The following is a 22,209-nucleotide window of genomic DNA, read 5'->3' as shown; positions in this document are numbered from 1 at the left end:
AGATGGCCGCCCTTCTTCAGCCCTTTTCTCAGAGCTTTCTCTCCACTGTCCCCTTGTGCATGTGCGGGGGGGGGGGGGCTGATGCAAACTTGGTTTTCTTGGGTTGGCAATTATTATAATTTTTTTATGTTTGGCATTGTACAAATTGGTCTAATTCTTGTAGTTTGGCATTGTATAAATAAAACTGAATTGAATTGAAATCACATGTTACTTCTGCCATTCATTTATTTTTTTGTTAAATAAAAATAGAGACTTTCAGCTGTGATATGTCTTCAATCATAAGAAAGAATGGTAAGTTGATACAAGGCAGCATTTTAGTATTTGTTTTAACAGTCAGTTATTTTGTTTTTGAGTACTTTGGAAACAGGATGTCCATCTGTCTTTGAATGACAGGTTCAATTCTTATTCATGTTTTTTAAAAATACCTTCCAGCAAGATAGTTCGTGCTGACCCGAGTGAGACGTATCAAGATGATGTTGGTGAAGTCTGGCTTCAAGAGCTCCTCGTATGAGAGGACTATGTGACTGTTTTCACGTGCATCTACTTTGATTTCTTATTGGTAAAGGCTTTTATGTAATACTGTCTTTAAAAATCTTTCCAATCACACACAAACACAGATTTGGGACAGTTAGTTTAGTTTAAGAGGTTCCTAACAGGCAGGAGTGAACACACAATCCTTTAAGTATTGGTAAGTATTTAAAACTCTACTTCTGGATGAACACTCAGACTGTTGAAATAAGTTGTACTGATCCAGCTGTCCGTGTTAAAGTTGAACCAGTGCACACAGTCTTTTTATTTTGTTTTTTTAAGTCAATCTTCCAAAGTTTTCTACATTTTAGGCCAGGCAAACTTGATAAAATAGCGCACTTATAATTATTTGAACGATTTACAATTTTCCCTTTGAAAATATTACAGGTTTGAGCCGTTAGGCGGCAGCACACAGCCCAGACTGACTGAGCTCGTGCCCCAGTGACTTCTTTCTCAGACTGTTGTTGAGCACAGGGTTATGACGCCTTCATGTACTTCTTGGAAAGTAAAGAGATATATAGATAAACGCAATAATCTGTAAAAAAAATCAGCTGAAATGTAACAGAGACCAATTTTTTTGTGAGGATATTAGCAATTTTAAACATATTTAAATGTCAATGGTGAGGAGCGCTGATACAATAAAATACTCTTTCGTGCTTACTTATCAAATCATTATATCTGCATTTGATCACAGCATTTATGAGGAGAAATCGCACCTGCTAAATATTTAACAATTATTAATCAAAGATATTACGCTAATTTTGAATTCGAGACAGCTTTTTTCCCCCCACGCTCTCCGAGAATCCCATCAGCCTCTCAACATTTTAGAGGAAAAGTTAGATTACAGATGAACCATGAAGGCAGCGCTGCCGTGGCTCACATGCTATCAACACATTGCATGTTTCTGCCTGTTAGCGTTTCTACAATTATGGGGAAGTCAAAACGATAGCAAGTTGTAATATGGATAAAATTATTGTTTGATTTCTCGTCTGGATGTTAGTGTAGTGCAAGCTACTAAAATGGTGAAGGAGCAATTCAGAGAGACAGATGTGGCCAAAAAAATGTGAGTATAACACAGCGAAGAGCCCTGCTAGCTTGTTAGCTCGCCGGTTAGCTGTCCTTCAGTTGCATTGTGACTAATGTTGACAAGTTATATAATTGTAAAACGAGTTAGAGTTAGTGTTAGAGTTAGAGTTAGAGTTGCTAAAATGTCGCGACCAGACTGACACATAATTAATTTACGCTCGTTGTAACGTAACCTGTTGTAGTCATGCTAATTAACGTTTGCTAGCTATGTCAAATTTACTTCTAACTAAATGTGACAGTTTATCAAATAATGTGTATTTCATGGGTTGTCTTGTTGGACTAACTTACTGTTTATTCCTTTGTATTATTGTCTGTCATTTAATATTTGTTGATTAATGTGCCACAGTAGAAAATATCCTTGCTCTTCACAAATGGTCTTGTTAGACATTGCAGCTGACGTGACCAGAAACCTGTTGGTATTAACCTCGAGATTTTCTTTGCCCACTTTGCTTGCTTGTGCATGTTCACAGAAGCCACATCTGCTTTGGGATCAAATCTGCCGAGCAGATGCGGCAGCAGGCTCACATCCAGGTAGTCAGCAAGAATCTGTACAGCCAAGACACCAAACACACTCCTCTGCCCTATGGAGTGTTGGACCACCGTATGGTAAGACAGGAATACCAAATGGTGTTGCTTTTGTTTGCAGAAGTGACTGGAGCTTATCCCAGCTGCCACTGGGCGAGAGGTGGGGTACACCCTGGATACGTATCCTATCCAGTATTAAAAGCTTAAAATTGATCAGTCTTGCCCACAGTACTGCATCTGTAACTGTTCAAGATTAATTATAAGAGTTAGCCTACTCCTGGTGATTAAAAAAATTAGAACATTGTGACCAGATTTACAAGATTTTCTATCAATTTCCTTTTAAACTTTGTGATTAGATGCTAATCAAAATTAAGGTAATTTGCAAATAATTTTAGCCAAAAAGAAAGAAGGATAAAGCCGGCAGAAGTACTTTTAGAAGGATGAAGAGTAGAAAATGTTGCAAACAAAAACCACAAATGACAGTGAGTTCGAAAAAAAAAAACTCAAACCACATTGTGCAGGGATAGTGTTTGCAATGAATCCACTTAGAGACGTGCTCGCCCCCACTTTATGTCACAAAAAAATGTAAGCGACCCACCACTCTTTTGGGTGGTAAAAATGCAACAGTGCAGCTGTGATCATGCCAGTCAATTAAGATACATATAGAAAAATCAGTGCTCACAGAAACTGATGAATCCAGAGCCCTTTTTCCCAGCAATACTAGACTAGATAAAGCACAAAAAAGATAAGTTTGGTTATTAAATCAAAGCCAATGTATATAATAATGACAACTAGTAGTATGTTGGTAAGTTGATGCACAGGTCCACATTGGTTTTGTAGGCTTAAATTGAAAGCATAGCCATACTATTTATTTAAAAGATGTCAATGATAACATATGATAGTAAAGTTCCGAATTACATAATGTTTAAATGCTATGATTATATGTATTGACCTCACTGTTTATTCTGCCCATTACCGTAATTTTTCTTAATCGGTCTTCCCCATCGAGTTTTAATTTTTTCGCCCATGCTCAGGGATGCTGACAAGTGCTAATTAACAACATCTCACAACGTAAACTGTTGCAAGGTATAACTGCATAAGCTTAATACTCGTGAAGACAATAAGCAGTATGCATATATTCAGGAAAAAAGAAAAACAACAAAAAAAAACGTAAAAGCAATGGTATTGTACAATGCTGTAAATTGTTTTAAGAATGAAATAACTGAATTTTGCACTTGCACCTCAGCTTAATCCCTCTGTGTATCCCATATCATGTTGCTTGCAGGGTACCAGTGAGAAAGACAGACCATGTTTGACATGTGGGAAGAATCTGGCAGATTGTTTAGGACATTATGGATATCTGGATCTGGAGCTGCCATGTTTTCATGTTGGCTATTTCAAAGCCATCATAGGAATCTTGCAGGCAAGTATACTGTCTTATGCAGGCGTTGATTGTACACAGTAATGTATAGAATGATTCTATACACTCTACATGGTATTATTATAAAAGTATACGTTTAATGAGAGGCAATTTACACATTTCATAATGCTAATTTGGAAACTCAAACCTTTGGTAAAGTTATAGCAGATGGTTAGACCGATCCCTACACAGATTAACGTTTGGCTGTGTTATACTTAGAAAAACAAATACACAAGCAAAAACTTCATCTGAAATACAGCAAAGCAGAATCATCATCTGTCCTCTAGGGGTCAGTAGAGTATCAAACCGAGCTTGTGCTCAGTCTTTTTCAGTCTCCTAAAATAGTCCGTTGAGCATTTTCATCCTTTTTTATGTTGCATCTTGTTGTCTGTCCAGATGATTTGCAAGACGTGTTCGAGCATAATGCTGAGCAAAGAGGATAAACTGCAGTTCTTGGATTACTTGAAGCGCCCTAACCTGCCTTATCTCCAGAAGCGAGGGTTGAAGAAGAAGATCTCTGACAAATGCCGCAAAAAGACGATTTGTCTAAACTGTTCAGCTTTTAATGGTGAAAAGAGACACAAAGTTTTTTTGCAGCCAATCCTGACTCGATAGTTTGAAATACTGAGCCATATATTCCTCATTTTTCAGGACCTGTGAAAAAGTGTGGCCTACTTAAGATCATCCACGAGAAGTACAAAACAACCAAGAAAGTGGTGGACCCTTTTGTGTCAGAGTTCCTGCAGTCCTTTGATATTGCCATTGAACACAACAAACTTGTGGAGCCCCTGCTGTCCAGAGCGCAGGTGAACTTTTTTTTTTTTGTTTGACTAGTTCTGAAGTTTTGGGGTTTCCCAAGAGCAACAAGTCCAGCAGAAGTACTTCTGTATAAAACTTGGAGGCTTACTGAGAGGATGATAGTTTGAAATTGGTATTATGTTAAGCCTTACAATGTTTAGATATGTTGTCTTCATTATTTACCGTTTAATGGAATAGTCTCCTTTTAAATGAAGGAAAAATATACATTCTTAACACCATCAAAAGAGATTTAATTTTTTCAACTTTTTCATAATTTAGTTAGTGAAAAATAAGTGTTTGTAGAAATTCTGGTGTATATTCCTTTATCCAAAGTATATAAATGTATATTGTAAACGTTATCATCAGAACTATTGAAACCAGGTAAAATCCCTGTACAAACCTACATTTTGCCTTATTTAGCTTTGATTCCAAATCCCTTTCTAGGAAAACCTGAACCCTCTGGTTGCCCTGAACCTGTTAAAGAGGATTCCTGAAGAAGACATCCCCCTGCTGCTGATGAACCCAGAGGCTGGGAAACCTGCAGACCTCATCATCACCCGTCTCCTTGTGCCTCCTCTCTGCATCCGACCCTCTGTGGTCAGCGACCTGAAGTCGGGCACCAATGAGGACGACCTCACAATGAAGCTGACAGAGATAATCTTTCTTAATGATGTCATTAAAAAGGTTGGTAATACTTCAAAGGGAAAGCTATCTTTAATACCGTTGAATACAGTGTCACTCAGTTTCTAATACGTTGTGTTTTTTAACTGATGAGCTTCTGTCCTTCTAATTTGAAAACCCTTTGTCTAGGTGATATCCTTGGCCTGGTCAGGAATCTGCAAAACCTTTTTCTAAATGATCTAATTCTCTTTTCCATCACTATTTTGACTTTCTGTTCATTTGCTCTGTGCAGCTTGATGAAGTTTTCCTTAAGTATAGACCAGGATAGACTGTTTGTTGCGCAAAGCTTTTGGGATGCTCCTGAAACGTGCTTTGGCACATGAAGTCAGATGGAGTTGGAAATATTTAGTAATATTGAGTTGCCATGACCACCTCGCTTTTAGTACTCCGGTGTTATTGTGAAATATTTGATAAAACCCAAAGAATGAGCTGAGATGGATTCGTAAGCTGCTGATGTCAACAGCCTTTAGAAAAGAAAAACGCAGCATCATTGCAGAGCTTTTTCTACTGCAGATACAAACAGATATTAAAAAACAAATACAGCCCATATGCTGTATAGGTGTTATTACCTGATGTCTTTATCTAGAAATGAATGTTTTGCTGTACAATTCCAAAATGTCTTAATGTAGTTTAAATCTGATTTTTTTCATGGGGACAGCTTACTTATCAGACTCTTTGATCACTTAGCATCGCATGACCGGGGCTAAAACCCAGATGATCATGGAGGACTGGGACTTCCTCCAGCTGCAGTGCGCCCTCTACATCAACAGTGAACTTTCCGGCATCCCCCTCAACATGGCACCGAAAAAATGGACCAGAGGCTTTGTGCAAAGACTCAAGGGAAAGCAAGGTATATCATATTATTTCAAACTTGGAGCGTTCTGAATGAGCAGTATTTCTTTCCCCGGGTACTGCAGGACACAGTGTAAATAACCTCCTCCTTGACTTTAATTGGAGTTCCTCATAAACAAAATGGGGGAAAAAAAGAATCCTCCTAATGAAGGAAACTGGTACCTGTCAAAAAACGTGTTAACTTTCCTTATGTTAGTGTACAGCCAAGTTCTTATTACAGTATTCCATATTGGTATATTTTTTTATGAAAAATGTGCACATAGTTTCTTAAACACAGAGAAAGCAATTTTTTGTTGACATTTTAATTGCTCTGTTACACACAGTAAGAGTTTGACATAAATTCATTTTGTTGTGACATCTCAGGTCGATTCAGAGGAAACCTCTCAGGGAAAAGAGTGGACTTCTCCGGCAGAACTGTCATTTCCCCAGATCCGAACCTGAGGATCGATGAGGTGGCTGTCCCTGTGCACGTGGCCAAAATCCTCACGTACCCAGAGAGGGTAAGGCGCGCTCCATTACTTCAGCAGATACAAATAACGACCACTGTGATGTTATGACAGCAGTTACAGCATCTGATTTCGGTGCCGTTTTAAGGTAAACAAAGCCAATCTGGAGCTAATGCGAAAACTCGTTCGTAATGGCCCTGATGTTCACCCTGGAGCCAACTTTATCCAGAACCGTCACACACAGATGAAAAGGTGAGCTGCGTCCCAATCAATATTCCAGCAGCGCTGAGCAGAGATGCTTCAAAATAAAACACAATCCGCTCTGTTCTTCAGATTCTTGAAATATGGGAACCGTGAAAAGATATCTCAGGAACTGAGGTTTGGTGATGTGGTGGAAAGGCACATGATAGATGGAGACATCGTCCTCTTCAATCGACAGCCTTCTTTGCACAAACTCAGCATCATGGCCCATATTGTGAGTTTGGATTTTGGCCACAAAAATTTGTTAAACTCCAACACAAGTAATGATGGAATACTCTTGTCGCTTGGCGTTTCTGTAACGTACGCTTCTGCACTGATGACCAATGGCCAGTTAGGACAAAATGCTTAACAGGAATAATCATCTGTGCCTTTAAGGGGTTTTTTAGTCCCATTATATGAAAGTTATTGAGTTAATATTCCAGAGTTTTATTTCAATGAATGTTAATTGTGTAACCCCTCTTAAATTGAACATTGCGCCGGTTTACTGAGCAGTCTTTTTTTTGGTCACTTATTCATCTAACATTGTCTTTTTTTTTAACCTCAGGCCAGAGTCAAACCCCACAGGACATTTCGGTTTAATGAGTGCGTGTGCACCCCATACAACGCTGACTTTGACGGAGATGAGATGAATCTCCATCTACCTCAGACTGAAGAAGCAAAGGCTGAGGCCCTTGTCTTGATGGGGGTCTGTATCATTTCAACACATTGTTCATACAGAACGCGCACACTCGTCAACGTTGGCATTCAGCAGTGAAAAGCTTCCCCATCGAACCTTTATTGTTAGAAAATTGCGATTTGACTCCGGCTATTATCTTGTCTTTCAGACCAAAGCTAATCTTGTCACTCCAAGAAATGGCGAACCTCTGATTGCTGCTATTCAGGACTTTCTGACAGGTCAGTGCAGTGATGTGAGGCAGTGAAACATACAGTTGAAGTCGCTTGAGGTCTGATGGCATACGACAATGTAAAAAAGTATATTTATATAATGTTCTGAGTACATCGCTGTGCAGAAGTCTCGAGCCACCCCATATTTCTTTATATATTACCAGGAAAACAGGAAGAAGGTGGTTTGTTCAATTCATTTAAACATGTGCAAACATAAAAAGAAATACAGTATATAAAGCAATAACAATTTATGTACAATTCTAACAAGCTTAAAAGTTTATATTTGGTATGAACATCTTTTTTTCCCCCTTCATTAAAGCCTGAACCCTCTGGCAAGTTTTCTTGTAATTTGTAAACAAATCTTTGATGCACATGGAAGATTCTCAACAGATTCTCAAATCACCTTTGAAATAGAGAAATGGAGAGGCAAATAAAACTTTCTTGCATTTCTGCATCTATATATCTTAGAACCAGGGATTTTGCGCTATGCCGAGCAGTTTGGAGCAGAGACGCAACGTTCTATCTTTAAGATCTTTTTTTGACACAGTGATCCCCACCCTCTATTGTATTAATGATGAAAAACGATCATTAAAAGAAAGAAAGGAAAAAGAAAAAGAGACTCTAACATGTAATCTGTGCAACATTGACACAGAATCTTGTGTTATCGTAACTGCACATTTTTATCACAGACGGGTGGCAGATTACTTCTTGTGTACTCCAAACAATAGCAGCTATGAGTGATTACATAGCTTATTGATTGTTTGTTTGAAGTTTTTTTTTGGTTAGTGATTCAGAAGATGTTTATACCTGTATTGATTTCCTACAGGCACATTTCTTTCCTGGTTATTTTTCAATGCTGTGAAATGTGTTGGCGAATGTAGCCTTCTCGATAACTGGCATTGTCTCTTCTGTTTGTATATTTTATATTGTATTTATATATTATCTAACATAAGATATGTTAGAATTGGATTAGTTATGGATTGTTACAAAATACTTTGAGAGTGCTCAATAGTCACATTATAAGGAAAGTGAAAAAAAAAAAAAAGACATGATGCATCAATAATTGTCCTGTAATTGTTTCTGTGTCGTAAGACTGTGTCTTTGGCATATTGTGTGTTTTGTGACAGGCTTCCAGTAACAACTGCCTAAAGATACAATTCTAAATTTGGTCTTTATTAAGTTTTCTGTGTGTAGACACAACACTCTTTCATCCCTTGAGTTGGGTGTGTTTTTATGCTTGACTAATTCGTAGGTCCGTGTTAAGTGGCTTAACAAAATGATCTAAAAATGGTCAGATGCAAGTATTGCACTGAAAATGAATTTTTTTTTTTTAAAAAAAAGCAGCCAACTTCCAAAGAAAAACTTTGAAATACCCTCGGAAAGCCTGGTGAACTATTTCTCAACACTTTAAAAGATAACAAGAAATTCTGGCTGCTTGTAAGCAAAATATAAAGATATGAGGGGTGGCTCCAGACTTTTACACACAACTATGTTGCCATCTTTTTTTTTTTTTCTGAAGGGGGAGCACTTCAGCAATGTTTAACAGGCAACTATATTTCCACTTCACTTCATTGACAGCATGTTTCATCCTCTTAGGTGCTTACCTGTTGACGTTTAAGGACACCTTCTTTGACAAATCAAAAGCCTGCCAGATAGTGGCATCGATCCTTGTTGGCAAAGATGAAAAAGTCAAGATCTCTCTCCCTCACCCGGCTATAATAAAGGTATTCCGCGATGGTGAGCCTTTCGCAAAACTGTGTTTTTCATATGGCACTAATGCACTGTTGTGTATCCACCAGCCAATGGCTCTGTGGACGGGAAAACAGATCTTCAGTGTCATTTTAAAGCCAAGTAAAGAATGTCCAGTCAAGGCGAACCTGCGGACCAAGGGCAAGCAATATTGTGGCAAAGGAGAGGACCTCTGTCACAATGACTCCTGTGAGTTTCTTTACGATGTCCACTTAACATACAGGAAATGTTTACTCTACCTTTTTTCAGCTAGATTTCACAAAAGACATCCAAATACTGCTGCTCAAATGTCGCATACGATGACTAAATAAGATGCGATAGTCCAAAGCATAATGTTATTGACACACTTCTAGTTTTATTAGTTTTCAGTGAATCACTGATTAGGGCGTCATATTCAGTGAATATTAAGACATTGACTGTCATTGGGAGACAGAATGTATACAAATATGATTATTTAGCAAAATTCTTGTCTTGGAGTTAGGAAGAAAAAGTTCATTCCATGATTATTTTCCAATGAGTTTAATACCTTTTTGTGTTTCTTTTCTGGATCTAATGGTGTCATGTCTCTGCCTATTCCTTTTTCATATCCCCAGATGTGGTGATTCACAACAGTGAGCTGATGTGCGGTAGCTTGGACAAGGGCACCTTGGGATCCGGCTCCAAGAACAACATCTTTTACATCTTGCTGAGAGACTGGGGACAGCTGGAGGCTGCCAACGCTATGTCCCGCTTGGCGAGACTCGCTCCGGTGTTTCTCTGTAGGTGGTCTACGGGACTTGCCTAATGTATCATGAGTGACACGCTGATAGTATGTTGCACAACATAAACTTGAAAGGCATACCAGACAGAATATTAAAGAAAAACAAAATTGCACATAACATTTGTGCTACTGCGAATCTACTGCAAATCTATTCATTCCTACGTGGTAGTGAGACTACAGATTAAGTAGCAAACAGGCTAGCAAACTTGACGAGCTTTGACTACACGCCTGACGCTTCCACCATTGCATCAAAGTAAAATCCCTTCTGACTTTAACAATTCCGCCATTGTTGGAGGGTGGCTTCTGCTCGTTTGTATCAGCTCCACCCCTGGCTATTATAAGAATAACACTGTTCTGGGTATGTCTCCTTTGATAGCAGCTCTGTATTGGACAATTCAAAGAAAACCCCACATGATATACAATTTCCTTATCAGTAACTTAGGCAGGGTTTCACAGAAAGGAAGCTTGTGCAGTTAACCCAATACCTTTTCTTTATCTTGATCTCAAGGTGATTTTGTCCTTGGCCTTTTTTTTTTATATATATATATTTTTTTTGTTATTTCCCCCTCCCCAACACCCAATTTTCAGCCAACAGGGGTTTTTCTATTGGAATCGGTGACGTTACCCCTGGCCAGGGTCTGCTGAAGGCCAAACAAGACCTGCTGGATGATGGCTATAAGAAGTGTGACGAATACATCGAAGCTTTGGGAACGGGCAAATTACAGCAGCAGCCAGGCTGCACAGCAGAGGAGACTCTGGAGGTAGGCACGTGACACCTCACCTCTCTACCGCTTAAAATTCTCACTGACATCAACTCATCAGAGTATTGCTAACGGCAGTCGGAAATTGAAGAGGTCACATGCTGCTTTTAGAACTAGCCTGTAGCAGAGGAACTGGCATGTGCTCTTGAAAATAAATTCAGTGCCACAGCTGATCTAAGGAGCAGAAAAAGACAGCCGAGCACTTGTTGGAAAAAAGACGGTTACTACATTTATTAACCACACTTCAGGCTCGTGTTCCCCTAAAGCAAAACAGTTAACCTCAGTTGGATATTCTTAAACTTTTCAATAGTAGTGCTTACAATGGCCTTAAAAAGACGATTGATTGATTGATTGATTGATTGATTGATTGTAACTCAAGCGGTGTTTTGTGAGAATTTTGAATTCCTGATTTGAGGCTGAATCTAATGAGACAACCTACCTTCATCTGTTTGAAGGAACGATTGCAGAGGATTAGCATTCTAATTCTGTTATGGCAGATGTGGGAAATGATTCAGCAACTTGGCCATGAGAGAAACATTTATGCTGATTTTGTTATTTAATAAAAACAATTTTGCTCCTTGTATTTCAGAGATACTGTTGTTGATATTGCACAGGGGGCAGGGTGATATTAATGTTTGCCATTGAGTTTGCGTGGTGTAAATGAGAAGAAAAAAGTCCACTTGTTTCTATCACCCACCCGGGTTGTTTTTTTGTTTGCTTTTCAATAGGCTCTCATCTTGAAAGAGCTTTCCGTAATCAGAGACCGGGCTGGCAGTGCCTGTCTCAGGGAGCTTGACAAGAGCAACAGCCCCCTTATTATGGCTCTTTGTGGCTCCAAAGGTAAGCTTGCTGGAAATGAAGCATAACTAATAAAGCAATCTTTTTTTTTTTTTCTTATCCAAAGTCAGTGGATTAAACAGGGAAAAGCACAACAGGAGCTGCAAAGATGATCGTTTTAGCATTATCGCCCTAATATCTTCAACAGTTGAGAGATTGTTTATGTTGTCGGGGGTAACAAACACAAGAAGGTGGTAGTTTATCAGCTTGCTCCTGTACTGCTCTTTATGCATTTAAAGGAGAATTCCGGCATTTTTACAAACATATCCCAACAGATGGGATATGTTTGTAAAAATGCCGGAATTCTCCTTTAAAAACTTAAAAGGAGGGTGAAGAAAAAAGTTGCAACGAGCAAATCAAACATCACATGAAGTTAACACTTTACAAGGTGGACTCCTATTCTAAAAGATACTAGCAGTAATTACTTTGCTAGTGAAACTATAATAAGTAATCAGGGTTTGTCAGATTGGCAGCAGTTTGTTCTAGCATAGAGTGTGTCGAAATGTTGGCTTCAGAAGTCCTACAACTAGTTATCATCAGATAACTAGTAACAGCAGTGAGTGTCGAGTCAGTGAAAGATAAATAAAAAATAAAGTTCTTAATGCACGACTTGTTGCCAGTTGAAACATATTAATCAATGCAGGCCTCTACCTACTAAACTTTGCTCAGTTAATTCCAGTTGGTGAGTTCTTTTTTTTGGCCAAGTGGTTAGATTATTATCATCATTATGATAAATGATACAAAATAAAAATAAAACCAAATTAAATCAACTTGTCTCTCTGCACAAATAGATGCTATCACGGGTACCATTGCATGTGTTCTGTTCCTCGTATTTTTGTTATTCAAAAATATTGGTGATTTTCTTTCCTTTGCATCTGCCCCCTCTGTGCACATTCAGGATCATTCATCAATATCTCTCAGATGATTGCTTGTGTGGGCCAGCAGGCCATAAGTGGCTCTCGAGTCCCTGATGGCTTTGAGAACCGCTCCTTGCCTCATTTTGAAAAACACTCAAAAGTAAGATTCATTTATTCATTTTGATTACTTTGTTCCTCAGAAATCACAAACATTGTATCTGAATTTATTGGGGATACATACAAGCGTTACTGAGTTTGTGTAAATGGAAAAAAAAAACATGGTCCTTAGTGCTTTGAGATGGATTACTTTCATGGTTGTCATTATGCAAAGGCAGCGCCTGATTTCAATCAAAAAGCATCACAGCATTCTAAGGGTTCGTCTCTATGCAAATCAGAGTTTCTTCAAGGATCACAAGTAAAATCATGATGATGGAAACTGCATGGAGAATTAGAAAATGGATAACACTGAAAATCTTATGCACACATATGGAATACTTAGAAGATTGGTCGATGACTCGGTAATGATTTCTCCCCAGCTGCCTGCTGCCAAAGGCTTTGTGGCTGATAGCTTCTATTCAGGTCTGACGCCCACAGAGTTCTTCTTCCACACAATGGCTGGTCGAGAGGGCCTGGTAGACACTGCGGTGAAAACTGCTGAGACTGGATACATGCAGGTAATGCCTGTGGAAACCCCCACCCCCACCATTTACTCCTGCTGTTGCTAGATGTTAAGTGAATGAAAGCAAATGTCTCTCTTTTTGTATAACACAGCGTACTGGATAAACCTTTTTTTTCTGAAACTACTGCATTTTGTTCCTGCTTTGGTTTAAAAACTGCATCTAAAACTCTAGTGAAAGTACTGTAGACTATGACTAAGAGCTATATATTAATAGACATTCAAAAATAATTTTTTGATTAATTAATCACGTAAGAAGATAGTCAGGAATACAGGAAATAAGCTTCACAAGTTCTTAAAGCTCCATTGCTAATCCTGTGAAAACACAGTGCAAAACAGAAAGATAAAACACTAAATTACAAACTCTGTTCCACAATGTCATCATTTGCAGTCATTCAGTTTTTTTAGCTAATGTCTTAGAAGTTAATGTATTATAGAGTTGACGCTGGAACGCTTTCATACGAGTTAATCAGCCTCTTATGTAACATGTGAATCTGGACTGAGAGAACGATGTGTGTTTTTTGGTGTGTTTGTTGCACATGTCGCTGACTATTCCTTTTCATATTTGAACAGAGACGTCTGGTGAAGTCCCTTGAAGATTTGTGCTCGCAGTACGATCTGACGGTACGCAGCTCCACAGGTGACATCATCCAGTTCATTTACGGCGGCGATGGCTTGGACCCGGCTGCTATGGAAGGAAAGGATGAGCCACTGGAGTTTAAGAGGGTCCTGGACAACATTCGGGTGGGCAAAGTCAGGAGTGGAGTGGACATCTTTCAGGCCTACCAGACATGGCGTTTTGCTTCTGGTCGTGGTTCTGTCTTTTCAGTTGTTCAGTTTTTTTTCCCCTATATGCATCTCTGCTCCACACACACACTCTCATGCATGCACTCGCACATTTCTCAGTTTCCAACAAAACCATTACAGGATACTGCATTTACTGCGGTCACATTCCACTTTAACAATTGCCTAAGACTTTCCTGATGTCTCTGTGTGTCCATATATCCTGTTGTTGATAATAATAACGTGCTGTGCTATGCATGCTGATATTTAGTTTGTCTAGAAGTCATTTTGTTGAGTGAAGAGGCCCTCTTACAACCTAGCCAGGGTGAATAATTCCTTAAAAAGTCAGCCTTACAGTTCGTGGTGAAGCTGAAAGATAAGTTGGAATTAAGTGGATTAAAATTGAGAAAAATACAGTATTTTGAAGCAAATTTTCAAAAATCACAATAAAGGGGAATTTGGATAGATAGCTACTTGTTAATTTTCTTTTTATCTTCATCTTAGATTAGCTTCAGTGTTCATCAGGAGCTGTTACACGTGAGCTGTCGATATATATGCGGTGGAAGTTAGTGACTGATTCTCTCCGTCTCTCTCCCCCCAGGCTGTCCACCCGTGTCAAGATGAGCCGGCGCTCAGTCAAAACGAGCTGGTCCTCACTGCCGACGGCATCATGAAAAGAGCTGACTTCATGTGCTGCAGAGACAGCTACTTGGAGGTAACCTCATCACTGTACACGGCCAAGTTATGAGTACTGTGGATTATGAAAATATATCCGGAGTCTTTTTAGTTTAGTTTACCAAAGAATATTTAAGTTACAGGTATATAATGGATGTTGGCCGACTTTCACCCAGCCAACCTGATGATAAACTTGTGTTTTGTTTTCAGAGTAATGCTGCATTTGGCTGGATCTAAACACAATGTAAATCTTTTAGCTTCTGAGTTGTCACATCATCAATAAAACTAGAGAAAATGTTGAACAGAAAATGCTTAACTGTTCAAAAATGTACGACAATCCTGTTTTCCTCCACAACCTAATTATTACATGACAAGCAAACACAAGGCTTTGTTTCAATCCCTTCTTTTTTTTTTTTTTTGGTGGGAGGCTTTCATGTATGTTTGATAAGTGACTGTATGAGCATCCCTGTGTTGTCCCCCTCCAGTATTTTTTTTTTTTTTACTTCTGGTGGTTGTAATGACCCATGTTTTATTTTCAATGTGTCTGTTTGTGTCTCATTTCTTTCCGGTGAGCAGTTTAACTTTGTTTGAAAAAAAAAAAAAAAACACAAGTGTATTACCACGAATAATGAAAGTTACTCAAGCTGGAATAAAAAATGCTCTGGATGATTTCTGCCACTGATGCATATACATTTGTTCACACGTTATAGAAATACTCAAACTCACTGAGTTTTAAATGGTTGTAACTAGCTTTCCCGCCACAGCCGGTGCAATAATGTGAGATTGATTGATGATTCTTTCCTAGCTTTTTTATCAAGGTGTTCTTGATGCCGAAATTAATGCAGAAATTGCTAAAAAGGAAACGTGTGAATCTTTTCCCTTTTTGTGAAGGAATTAACTGACACTGGCTCAGAGAAGTACCTGGAGGTACAGTGACCGAGCATGCTGGGTTGTTGTTTAACTAAATCCAGAATGGTGTGTTGGCAAACTCTGGAAAAGATAATGTTGTGAATAACCCCGTGGCTGTTCAGAAATGCAGCATCTCTTGTTATTGTGATTGACACCTCAACATTAGGTTGCTTTCTTTAATGTGCGGCTAAAGTTTTTTTTTTTTTATTCAGAGATTGCTAAATAAATGTTACCCTATTTTTCTCACCTCGACTGTTTCTCTGAAATGTCTAACAATTGCATGACTGTGTATCATGCTGCAGCAATATTGTGTCACTTTGTTCCGACAGGCGTTAATGAAAGCTTGGAATTGACATGATATTCATTCTATATCATTAACTGTAGGAAATAAAGAAATTCATCAAGAGTATGTCAGACAGGATCAAGAAGACCAGAGACAAATACGGCATCAATGACAACGGCACTAGTGAGGTAGGCACCTCAAAACATTGAGTATTGTGCTAATTAAAGCTTGCATGTGGATCTGAATTGCTCTGCATTGTTCCCTGTATTGCAGCCAAAAGTTCTCTATCAGCTGGACCGCATTACCCCGACTCAGCTTGAGAAGTTTCTTGAAACTTGCAGAGATAAGTACATGAGGTACAAGATGCATGTCCAAGTGTTTAACATGAATAGGGGGCTTAACATATTAGGGTATATATTTCAAACTTTTTTTTCGATTGCACATTTATGTATTCTTTTAGACTGTGCTTTTACACATAATTAACAATTCTGCTGTGTCTTGGTTTCCTCCACCAGAAACCATGATTTCAAGGTTTCCCACACAATGTCAATATTTCTTTTTAAAATTGGATTTTAAGTTTAAAAGAAAAGAAAAAAAATAGTAATAATTTGCACTTTTTCCATTTCAAAACCCAAATGAAAATGACTTCAGGTCTTAGATTCTTTTCTAGTCACTGGCTCTTTTTTTTTTTTTTTTTTTTTTTTAGTTCCCGCATGATCATTTATCAATACTGAGGCCTGTATAATGATGATAATTGCAGTGTGATTTGAAATCTGTCCGCTTGTAAAGAGCCCAGATGGAGCCAGGCTCAGCAGTTGGGGCGCTGTGTGCTCAGAGCATCGGAGAGCCTGGTACTCAAATGACACTGAAAACCTTTCACTTTGCCGGTGTGGCGTCGATGAATATCACTCTGGGGGTGCCTCGCATAAAAGAAATCATCAATGCCTCCAAGAACATCAGGTATGTAATTACAGAGAATTTTTTTCTATGGGTTCCCTCCATCATTTGAGTGGAGAAGAAAAAAAAGGAGCTGTTTGTGGCTTTGCGTCTTCGTCATGATGTGTTTTGAAATTGGCTGCAAATTGTTGCTGTCGGATTGAGCAGGAGCCCTATGATGACGGTGTCACGAATGAAAGGAAGCAATTCTTGTGTTTTTGATATTTACTGTCACACATCACAGCTGAGTTTAGCAGCTCCAGAGGCCTCTCACCGAAGCCTAATGCTAATCATTTGCCTGAATCTCGAGAGAAACTGATGTAGAACAAATGGCGGAATTAGCTCTGCTATGCAAAGAAACAATCACTCTGCATCATAATAGTGAATGGATCCCTAATTTGTTTTGAATAATTTACTGAGACCTCTGCTCACCATGCAGCACCCCTATAATCACGGCTCATTTGGATGTTGAAGACGATGCTGACTTTGCCAGGCTGGTGAAGGGGAGAATTGAGAAAACTCTTCTCGGAGAGGTATTTCAGCGTGCCTTTTTCTTTCTTTTTTTTCCCCCCTTTAAACAGTGAGTGGAAGGCTTCATATTTAGAGGAAGTGACTGACAAACACTAGCTGTGATAAAGCGGTGTTCTTCATTTATCCCCTACAGATTTCAGAGTACATTGAAGAAGTTTTTCTTCCAGATGACTGTATCATCCTGGTTAAATTGTCTCTGGAGAGAATCAGGCTGCTGCGATTGGAGGTATTACATGCACGTGACACCCAGCCCTTCTTACACACCGACACTCATTAAATAAAAGTTGTGGTTTATTACATCACGTCTTATTTTTGTGCTTCTTTGGGGCATTTTGTGTACGAGTTATGATGATGGTGTTTTTGCTTAAGTAATCCCTGAGGTCGGGTCCCTTGGTACTCTGAGGATAATTGACTGCATCATATCCTTTTATAAACTGTATATATCTGTTAATAAAAACACAATTGTGCAATTAAGTTAATGAGTAAAACATTGTTTCTTGAATTAACGAGATAACAACATGAGACGGTGTAAATTTGAAAAGAGTAAATGACATATTGTTGCTCTTAATTAGAGGCTTGAGTCATAAGACATTAAACACTTTCTCTCGTTTTGTTTTGGTTGGGCAAACACCCCTAACCTTTAAGTAAAACATTTAACGCAGTGTTTTTATTAAACTGAAATCTGACCTCTTCTATGGTTTTATTTAAATTGAGATGTATTTAATTCTTCCCTAGGATTTTTTTGTTTAGGAACTTATCTGGAATTATATCAGGATTTAGGAGATAAACTATGATCTGTCAGTGTCTCCACCTGAATGAAATGCACTTCTGCTCACTAGGCTTCCCCACCTGAGTTAAATAAACAACAGCAGCTCCAGGAGGGTGCTCTCACACTCGACTGCCTGGAGGTTACTGATTACAGCTTTTGTCTGTCAGGTGAATGCAGAAACGGTGCGTTACTCCATCTGCATGTCTAAGCTACGAGTCAAGCCCGGAGACATAGCCGTGCACGGCGAGGCGGTGGTGTGCGTGTCTCCACGAGAGAACAGCAAAAGCTCTATGTACTACGTGCTGCAGTCCTTAAAGGAAGAACTTCCCAAGGTGAGATTTGAGTATGTGACTGTATGTGGGGAAAAAAACAATAGCACAGTGTAAAAACCCTTTTACTTTGTATCATGATCTCAAAATTCAGATTTTATTTGATACAAATTTAGAAAATGGAACCGGCGCCCAATATTTTGTTCTCCAACAGCTCCTGACAAACCTCAGAAGTTACACGTTTCACAAAGTTTACCAGCTTTTTTATATCCCATCTATATACCCTTATTAAAGTATTGAAGAGAGTGAGTCTGTGCGAACTCTGTTATCAGGCTTTATCTGTACGTCTAAGAACGGGATGCTGTTGTTCTGCAGTGCTGGTAAGGTAGAAAGGAAAACCGCAGTCGCGCTTGTGAATCTGGATCTGATTTTAATGGAGAATCGGTGGCCTCGGGTAAATCTAACTTTTCTTATCTCTTACTTTGAAGGTGGTGGTTCAAGGAATACCTCAGGTCTCCCGAGCTGTCATTCACATTGACGAGCAGAGCGGCAAGAACAAGTACAAACTCCTGGTGGAGGGCGACAACCTGAGAGCTGTCATGGCCACACATGGCGTGAATGGAAGTAGGACCACTTCAAACAACACGTATGAGGTATGAGTTTTTTTGGAGACTTAAAGCCAGCCACAGTACAGTTCGGATACTCGCTCACCCTGCATTCGTCAAGAGTTTTTAGACCGAACTGATGTCATTTGTTAAAAGTGAGGTTGGGATTTTGATAACAATTCTTTCCTGATAATTAAACTTCTGTAACTGCTGAGGGCTGGTTTATGGTCTTTCAGAAGTATATATGGATAAAACTGAATTGAATTAAAGGTGATATATTATGGGGGAAAAAAATCTTGTTTTCTTTTCTTGGGAGCATATATTTGGGTGTCTGAAGTCACCAGCATGTTTTTTTTGGTGCCCCATTGTTTGAAAGTTCCTCATTTGCGGCGGGGGTTGAGCACTTGCTCAGTCACTCTTTACAGACGGCTGTAAAAACAGAGCTGACACAAGAGGCACTGTGCTTAAACCGGCAGGTATTTTGACCACGGCCTGTCTCGCACATCTCAATACGACCGTAGAAAATTGTGAAATTGTTAAAAAAAAAAGGGGCATAGTTTGTCTCCTTTAATACATTGTGCTAGGGTGAAGACATAAACAGGATGGAGCTTTTTTCACACGTCTTTACAAATGGAGTGAGGCAGTTGTAGTGGTGCAGTAAACGGTTCTGATTTGTGGTAGTTATAAAGCCCCACTGTGCTGGCTCTCTGCTGAAAAACTCTCACAGAGATGAAAATTTAGGTTTGTTTGTTATTTTTTTAAAGCTTTTTGCACGTGGAAATTTGTGCTTTGCCATGTTTGTGTTGCACTATTGATGACCCTGATTACACCGATTAACCTTTAGCCCTAATTTGGTTACTGCAGTGTTTCCCCTCGATGTTTTTGGAGAACTACTCGTAATCTAGTTTGACGGCATTTTATGCCGTTTCTTTTAAGCCGACCCTCTCTGAAGCCTATTTAGTTTGTCTGACAACAGAAGCGTCCATTCATGACGTACACTTTGTGTCAGTGCATTCATAGGCAAGGAAAGTAAAAGCTCTCAGAGTGCTGAAGACCGTTATTGTTGGTGCTGTGCTAAGCGTTCAGCCATGCCTGTGAAGGTTGGCACTCACTGGTTTGTATTTTTAAATGCACCCTTTCCTGAGTGAATCCATTTAAATATGCAGATCTTGTCATTTCTTGTTTGGAAGCTGGTGGGCTCGTATGCTTGGATGAAAAGATGCATTTGAAATGGTATTCTGGATCTTAATCTGGACTATAATATTTGGCATTCTTTTCTGTGTTATAATCTAGGTTGAGAAGACTTTGGGTATTGAGGCTGCTAGATCCACCATCATCAATGAGATTCAGTACACTATGGTGAACCATGGAATGAGCATTGACCGCCGTCACGTCATGCTTCTAGCAGATCTCATGTCCTATAAGGTACCAACCTTTATCTATATAGTCTATGTATCTAAGCATTCTATCTGTGTATCTGCTCATAATGTTTCTGGATGCATGAGAATTTCACTATAAAACATACCGACCTCTGTTTATAAAGGGAGAGATCCTGGGAATCACCAGGTTTGGCTTAGCCAAGATGAAGGAGAGCGTCCTCATGCTGGCATCTTTTGAGAAAACAGCCGACCACCTATTTGACGCTGCCTACTTTGGACAAAAGGACTCTGTCTGCGGTAAATTCCAGCTTCATCTGTGTTATGACAGTAAAAATGTACTCTTTTTGACTCGAAATGACATTAACGATTCCTGTGTTCCTGTTTCAGGTGTTTCTGAGTGCATCATTATGGGAATTCCAATGAATATTGGAACAGGACTGTTTAAACTCCTACACAAAGCTGACAGAAATCCCACTCCTGTCACAAGGCCACTTCTCTTCGACAATGCAGACTTCCATATACCTCTGATCACGTAGCATCAAGGAAAGAAAACAGTTGGCGTGCAGGAGGGCTTTTGGTTTTCATAGCGGAGCGTCTGTAAACATAAAGAAAAATACAAAGTGCCTGTCAGGAGTTATATTTGCTTTTATGATGGTTTGACAGAGTGTGACTGTCTGCTTTTTTTTTTAATTTAGCATGTTGCTGATGCCACAGATTTGCAAGATGGCTACAATTCATTTTACAAAGTGAGTTTGTTGGCAACAAATCTAGATTTATAAATTCATTTTGCAAATAAATAAATAAAAAATAATAATAAATAAAAAACAGGATTTAGATTCTCTAAACCCATCATCTTTACTGTTTTTCTAGCTTTTTACATGTTTGCTAAACGTTTCTTCTGTTGTTAAGATATTACATAGTTATATCATATATTGAAGTATATGCATATGTTCCTACAGTTTAACAGGACCGAACACTGAATTATTGATATCACCACTAGCTTGCAACAGACTTGAGAAGGATAACCTCCTTCATAGTTAAGATGCTTGGACTTTCTTTTTTGTTCTGAATTCAGATTCTAGTTTAAACTCCTCGGTTCTTTGCGTCACCGCTTTTGACAGGGCAAGTTTCAATTTGCAGAGAAGTATTTGTTTTCATGCAAGATTCATCTCTGCTAAGTCCGTTGAAATGAACATTTTAGATGCTTTGAGAAGTCTGTTCATACAATGATTTAAAGGACGTAATGTGATAAATAAATTAGGCAAATGGAATAAGTCTTTATTTTATTTTGTTCTGTTTGTACAGTGATTAAAGGTTTCTGAGATGTTTCCTTGAGTCCACCTTTCTTATCTTTAAAAGCTTTGTCTTGACATGCAAGCAATGTGGCGGTACATGCACCAGTTGGTGGCTACATACACATTCCTGAAGATCTCAACTGCAGTCCTGGTGATGGACACTGGTGATGCCTTTAAATCTGACACCATCATCGGGCCCAATTTTGATTTGCCTCAAACTTTAGTTAATGTCAAAATGCCTCGAAACCTTCAGTCCTATTTGTACTTAGTTTCATTCAAAATAAACTACGTAAATGAGCTGTGGATGCTGATAGTATAGCTGAAGAATTGTGAGAAAAACAGTTTATTCATTTCACAGACGAGACAAATCCAACTATATTGTGGCACATTTATTTGGAGAAGTTTCTCTGGCTTGTTTTGTACTGATTGTTGAGTGGTGTTTAAATGGTAGATTGACCCCTGGTTCTCCTTGTGTGGAGCACTCTTATACACCAGATAAGCTCTCCAGCTTAACTAGTTTCGCTGCCGTGGGTGTGTTCAAGGGTGAAATTGAAGCTGTTCACAGTCGGCGACATGTACTGCGCCTGTTTAGCTTTCAGTGGGATATGTTTGGTAGATGTATATCTGGTACCCCACTGTAGCCAATGCACAGT

General features: G+C 39.0%; 1 protein-coding gene across 2 annotated transcripts; it reads left to right on the top strand.

Moving 5' to 3' along the window:
- Window positions 1-1,394: 1,394 nt before the first annotated feature.
- On the top strand, window positions 1,395-21,569 carry polr3a (polymerase (RNA) III (DNA directed) polypeptide A). 2 transcript variants are annotated; one of them, XM_075457492.1, is made up of 32 exons: window positions 1,395-1,591; window positions 2,085-2,220; window positions 3,425-3,562; window positions 3,956-4,127; window positions 4,211-4,365; window positions 4,802-5,041; window positions 5,726-5,888; window positions 6,254-6,390; window positions 6,485-6,588; window positions 6,670-6,811; window positions 7,142-7,282; window positions 7,422-7,491; window positions 9,079-9,206; window positions 9,282-9,420; window positions 9,825-9,989; window positions 10,580-10,752; window positions 11,481-11,592; window positions 12,488-12,606; window positions 12,983-13,120; window positions 13,696-13,866; window positions 14,507-14,620; window positions 15,472-15,507; window positions 15,874-15,960; window positions 16,046-16,128; window positions 16,562-16,732; window positions 17,148-17,241; window positions 17,373-17,465; window positions 18,176-18,340; window positions 18,766-18,930; window positions 20,176-20,307; window positions 20,426-20,558; window positions 20,649-21,569. In XM_075457492.1, exons 1-32 carry the CDS (start codon window positions 1,548-1,550, stop codon window positions 20,795-20,797), a joined length of 4,209 nt encoding a protein of 1,402 aa, XP_075313607.1. In that variant the 5' UTR covers window positions 1,395-1,547; the 3' UTR covers window positions 20,798-21,569. The 2 variants fall into 2 exon arrangements, with proteins under 2 accessions (XP_075313607.1, XP_075313608.1); XM_075457493.1 differs by lacking the exon at window positions 15,472-15,507.
- Window positions 21,570-22,209: the final 640 nt, after the last annotated feature.

Source organism: Odontesthes bonariensis, chromosome 23 (assembly GCF_027942865.1).
Source record: "Odontesthes bonariensis isolate fOdoBon6 chromosome 23, fOdoBon6.hap1, whole genome shotgun sequence".
NCBI classification, from domain to species: domain Eukaryota; kingdom Metazoa; phylum Chordata; class Actinopteri; order Atheriniformes; family Atherinopsidae; genus Odontesthes; species Odontesthes bonariensis.
This window is presented reverse-complemented; position numbering and strand designations above follow the sequence as displayed.